The 5,683-nt window shown below is 55.0% G+C and overlaps 1 protein-coding gene across 1 annotated transcript in view; it reads left to right on the top strand.

Annotated features, from left to right (window-relative positions):
* The first annotated feature begins 3,127 nt into the window (after positions 1-3,127).
* Positions 3,128-5,683, top strand: part of Scn1b (sodium voltage-gated channel beta subunit 1) — a 9,877-nt gene continuing 7,321 nt past the window's right edge. The window contains exons 1-2 of the mRNA XM_021166656.1: positions 3,128-3,477; positions 4,914-5,080. Coding sequence (XP_021022315.1) covers positions 3,438-3,477; positions 4,914-5,080 — 207 coding nt within the window. The 5' untranslated portion in view covers positions 3,128-3,437. The remainder of the gene's footprint in view (positions 3,478-4,913; positions 5,081-5,683) is intronic.

Raw genomic sequence — 5,683 nt, 5'->3', positions numbered from 1 at the left:
TATGGCTTGTACCTGTGGGGTCCTGGGAGCAAATGGAGGCTTCCCACTCACCCTGCTGTCATGAACCAGGTCCTAGAGTCCTGTTCCTATCACTGAGGCCAGCTGTGCCTTATGCAAGCCCAAAGCAGCTACCCCAGTGGCCTGCATACCTAGCAGCCCCTTAGTGGGAGCACATGAACACGGGGGAGCCACATTGAGACCCGCCGTCAAAGAGACTTGATGAGTCGATACATGTGTTCTTTGGGTATTGGGGATTGAGTCTAAAGCCCTCACTTTTGCTAGGCAAACACTGTACCCACTGAGTACCACTCACAACCAGGCTTTCCACATCTTGTTTTATTTCTTAATTTTAAAATTTATGTTTATTTATTTTGAGTGAGGTTCTACTACGACGGTCTGGCTGTCCTGGAACTCACTATGTTGAGCAGGCATGCCTTGCATGCACAGGGATCAACCGCTTCTACCTCCCCAGGGTGTGGGCCGCCTTTAGCCAGATTTAATAATTAGGTCTCTAAATCTTTTCTGTTGTGAGATAGGTTCTCACTAAACTGCCTGCTGGCCTTAAACTTACCCAGTAAAGCCCTAGTAGGGCTTTACCTTGCCCTGCTCCCACCTCAGCCCCATGAGGAGCTGGGATATATCAGGCCTGCATCACCAGGCTCAGCATTTATGTGACTCCTAACAAGGCTTGGCAAAGAGTAAGTCAACTATTTACCACAAAAGAATCGGAAAAATGAGACTCATATAGGGACCATCAAATGGGGACCAAGCTGTACATTTCATTGTGGGACAAAACCTTTTTTTTTTCCGAGGGGGGGTATACAAGACAGGGTCTCTGTGTAGTTTTGGCTGTCCTAGAACTCACTTCCCAAGCTGGCCTTCAAATTAGAGAACTGCCTGCCTCTGCCTCTCTAATGCTGGGATTAAAGGTGTGTGCCACCAAGCCAGGCTTTGTGACAAAATCTTAACACCCTCACGGCCACCACTGAAGCATAATTCCTCTCCCCCTGACATCTCCAGATTTAACTTTTTGTTTTAGATTTATTATTTATTCTTTGTGTGTATGGATGAGTATTTTGCCTGCGTGGGTGTTTGTGGACCATGTCCTCAGAACTGGATCCTCCCTAGAACTGAAGCTCTGAGTGGTTGGGAACCACCCTGTGGGGTGGTCCTCTGCAAGAGCAGCAAATGCTCTTAACCACTGAACCATCTTTCTAGCCCCCGATGTTCAGATTTATACACAGGATGCCATCCCTCCCCAAACCAGGCGCCTCCCCGCCAACCATCTGTGGTACTAGTAGAGCCCAACCATGTCCTCTGTCAAACCCTGGGCTGAGAGAGGTCTGGCTGGGTAGAAGGACCTTTGGAAGGGCACATGCTAAGTTGTGGAGTGGGAGGATTGGGTGGAAGCAGGAGCAAGCAAAGGGCAAACCCTGCCCTCCCTCCACCACAGCTGTGTGATTAGGCTGCCACCCGTGCTGCAGCTCTCTCCTCATACCTGCCAACGGAGCACAAGGACAGCACCTTGGAGTAAGAAGAAATCATTTCATCAGAGTAAAAGGCTGTTCTGCCTCTACCACAGCAGGGCTCCTCTTGTAGGGCTGTGAGGAAGTGCCCCTGTGTCCATTGCTAAGGTCTGTCCTCTCCGCACCTCCTCCTCCCAGCCCCCACCAGAGCCACTGGTGCTGGGAAAGGGTTATTTTCTGCACAAGGAATTTCGTGGCTTGGCTTAGGAGGTGCTGGCGCAAAAGCAAAAGCCCAGACCACAAAGGTGTCTGGTGTCCCTGGCTCCTGGCTGCTAGGTCCTGGACCTGCCTCACACTGGGGCTTCACTGGGGCTTTATTTCATGCCGAACTGGAAGCTAGGACAGGGCCAGCTAACCCCTGCCAAGAGTCTCTCTCCCACCTTGGTCCTGGTGGCCCTTTACCGAGCCTAGCAGAAGTTAAGGTGCTAGGGACCTGTTTGGGACACAGGTCAGTGCCCTCACCCAGGGGGTGAGGTACACACAACAAACAGACAAATCATATAAAAGAATACAAATGTGGTGTGGTTGTACATACTGAAGCAGGAGACCTCCAGTTAGAAGTCAGCATGGTCTACATAGTGAGATCCTGTCTCCAAAGTTAAACATACAGGACCCACTCCCCTCCAAGTTGTCCTCTGACCTTCATATGTATGCCTCGGAATTGGTGTATGGTCTCACACATACAGAGTAAGTAAAATATAATAAAAACCAAAACAAACCCCCATAATGTTAGGTACTGACAGCTGTTCTGACAAAGTAAATAAGAGCCAAGATGATGTAGTCAGTGAGGAGAAAAGCAGATTACTCAAAATGGGCACAGAAAATACTGTGAAGGTGACATTGGAGCCCTGGGCTTCACAGGACAATCAGCCCTTCCATCACCTGGGGATAGTAGGCGGGGTCGGGGTGGGGGGTGTCCAGGCAGAATGGAAGTAGGGCAAAAGCCCTGAAGCAGTGATGAGCTGGTGTGCTGGGGGTGGAGGAACGGTGGACGATGGAGTGGGAGGAGAGCTGGGAAGATGACGTCAGAGTAGCAGCGGGGGATCGCGGGAATGGCCCCTTTGAAATCCCGCACCTCCGACCCCCAGAGCTGTGGGATGCCAAGGTACCCTTTTGGCTTGGATAAGGTCTACAGGTTTCTATGTATACCTAGCTTGACCTTTTCACTCCGCCATGCCCTCTTAGGTCCTGGCTCAGAGATCTCCAGTCCGAGGGATCTCAGGTGTCATAAGTAGGTCTCTGGGATGTCTCAGCCTTATCTCCCCCAAGAACTGGGTAAGGTTAACCTCTATAATTAGGAAGACGGAAATTGGTCCCTCAAACTGTCCTCCAAGTCCTCTTGGGTGTCTAGAGATGACCTTTCTCAGAAGAGGAAGAGGAAAGGTTTCCGACACCCCCAGAGAGTCTGGCGAAGTCGGAGTGACCCAGACCATGCAACGGGTGCGCAGAAGCCGCGAAGCCACCGGAGAGGCCGGTGCCCGGGCGCCTCCCGGGCCGCTGCGGCAAAGGCTGGGCGGCCGCGCCCTCCCCCCGCGGTGATTCATCCCGCCCCCTCCCGCTCCCTCCTCCCTCCTCCGTCTCCCTCCTCCCTCCCCGGCCGCCGCTGCAGTGCGCAGGAGCCCGCGGTCCGCACCCCAGCGCCGGGAGCCCGAGCGCGAGCAACGTCCGGAGCCAGGCAGGGGTCGCCGCAGCCTGGATGCGCCCTGTGGCGCGCGCGCACGCAGCATCCCGAGCCTCCCGCCGCGCGGCGGGGATGCCTGCTCTCCGAGCCCCGGGGCTGGGCCCCCGGCGGTAACCGGAGCGGGGGGGCGCGCCCCCCCAGCAGCAGCTGCCGCGCCCGCGCCCGGGCCAGTCGCCGCCGGGGCCCATCGCCTGTCGCCGCGCTCTGCGCACCCACCGCCTTGCGCGGCCATGGGGACGCTGCTGGCTCTCGTGGTGGGCGCGGCGCTGGGTGAGTGTTGCTGGGGAACACGCGCCATCGGCGCTCGGGACGCCCCCCGCCCGAGTGGCCCGAGCTGCGCCAAGTCCCGGCCTGGGAAGTTGTGCGCGGTGCGAGGTCGTTGGGGTCGTGGGACCCTGGACGGCACAGAAGGATCGTGGAGATGCAAGGGTTTTTCGGGGGGTGTGGGGGGACACTTGGTACAGAGGTGCCGCCGCGGGCGCCGGGCCGGGGGCGAGGAGACGCGGAGTCAGCTGCTTGCAGAGCCCCGCAGGCTGCAATGTGACACCCACAGCCGCGTGAGGGATGGGGGAAGGCAGCGCCTGGGACTGGGGCCCGAAACGAACCGGGAGGCATGGATACCGAGTGAGGACTCCGGGCATGCCCTGGACGTGGAGGTAAACTGAGAGACAGACTGGGGCAGACAGGGACATTGGAGGGAGAGAGTTAGGAACTGGAGCCAGGAACAGAGAAACTTGAGAGCAGCAGAAAGATCTGGAGAGACCAAGAAGGGATGGAGATAGAGAGGCAGTCCCAGGAACAGAATGCCTGCCAGATGGAGTTTAAAACAACAACAGTAATAGTAATGGTGAGACATACAGTGGTGGGAAAACCGTGGAATACAGCCCTGCTGGGATCTTCAGAGACCTTTAGGAGGAATAAACATAGGGGAGACTGGAGCAAAAGGGAAGGTGAACCAGAAACCCTGAAGACTAAGAGATCGGGAGGTTGCGGGTGGGGGAGACAAGGAAAAGACCCAGAGCTAAAGTTGGTGACATGACTTACTCAGTTAGTGTGTGGTGGGACACAAGAGGTGGCAGGTAAGAGGGTGAAAGAGGGACCAGAGGCCTCTAACCCAGTGGTGAAGCAAAGAGCTTGGGGTGAAGGTCTTGAAGCGAGGAAGTGAGTCTGCTGAAGAGGGGACAGGGCAAGATGGTGAAGATCAGGAGGGGATGGATTCCGACACAGAATCTAGGGGAAGAAAGAAACAGAGCTAGAGTGAACCCCCTCACCCAACCTTCCTATCTCTCAACCCACGACTGGCTCTGCAGACGTCTTTCATGGTGGGAGTGACATGTAATGCTAGAGCCACCACTTAGAAGGCTATTGGCTTTTTGAGGACCTGGGCACTTCAGTGGAGTTACTCACCACAGTGACATCCTCTTTCCCGGGGCCTCCAGTGTACGTATTCTACTTAGCAACTACTGGGGATAAAGATGACAGATTCTTCCACCTAACAGGCTAGGGGAAAGGCAGGTGGAAAACTGAGGTTCTCAGGAGATGGGTGACTCGTCAAGGTCACACAGGGAGTGAGAAGCAGGGACAGGTTTGGCATCCACTGTTGGTAATAAGGGTGGAGAGGAAACAGATGGTTTCCGTGGGGCAGCAAGCCCGGTGTTGCCTCGGGTGGCAGGCGCCTTGCTAACCGGAGTCCACTGTGTCCGCAGTATCCTCAGCCTGGGGGGGCTGCGTGGAGGTGGATTCCGATACCGAGGCTGTGTATGGGATGACCTTCAAAATCCTGTGCATCTCCTGTAAGCGTCGTAGTGAGACCACCGCCGAGACCTTCACGGAGTGGACCTTCCGCCAGAAGGGGACAGAGGAATTTGTCAAGGTGTGTGGGTGCCTAGGCTGGGCTAGCACCCAGGTGTGGGGTGGAGCCAGCAGTGCTGGGTCTCAGGGTTGTTTGTTTGCTTGGGTATTGCTTTTAGTGCTAAGTAGCTTGGTCTGGTTTCTAACTCTTGTCAATCCTCTTGCCTCGGCTTCTTGAGTGCTGGGATTACAGACATGCGATTGGCTTGTCTGAGTGCATTGCTAATGATGAGGATGTGATACGGTGGATGACCTGGATTTAGATCACCACAGACTGCTGACCACCTTAGGCAAGTCACAGAGCACATGTCCCCAGTGAGGGGCCATGGTCGCTACTCCATATTTTTAGGTCACTACATTTATTTTTAGAGTGTGTGTGTGTGTGTACATGCCATGGCGTGTGTATTGAGGTTAGAAGACACGTTGAAGAAGTCCATTCTGTCATTTCACCACACGGGTCCTAAGGATCGAAGCCAAGCTGCCAGAGTGGTGGCAAGCACCTTCACTTGCTAAGCCATCTCGCTGGCTTCAACTCCCTAGGTCTGTGTGAGGGCTGAATGAGTTGATGCAGCTGGCATTATGGCTGGTAGGGGGGAAAAATGTCAAAAAATGTCACTGGAATTAC

This window comes from Mus caroli, chromosome 7 (assembly GCF_900094665.2).
Source record: "Mus caroli chromosome 7, CAROLI_EIJ_v1.1, whole genome shotgun sequence".
Taxonomy (NCBI): domain Eukaryota; kingdom Metazoa; phylum Chordata; class Mammalia; order Rodentia; family Muridae; genus Mus; species Mus caroli.
The sequence above is the reverse complement of the archived record's forward strand: the minus strand, read 5'-3'. Positions and strand labels throughout refer to the sequence as shown.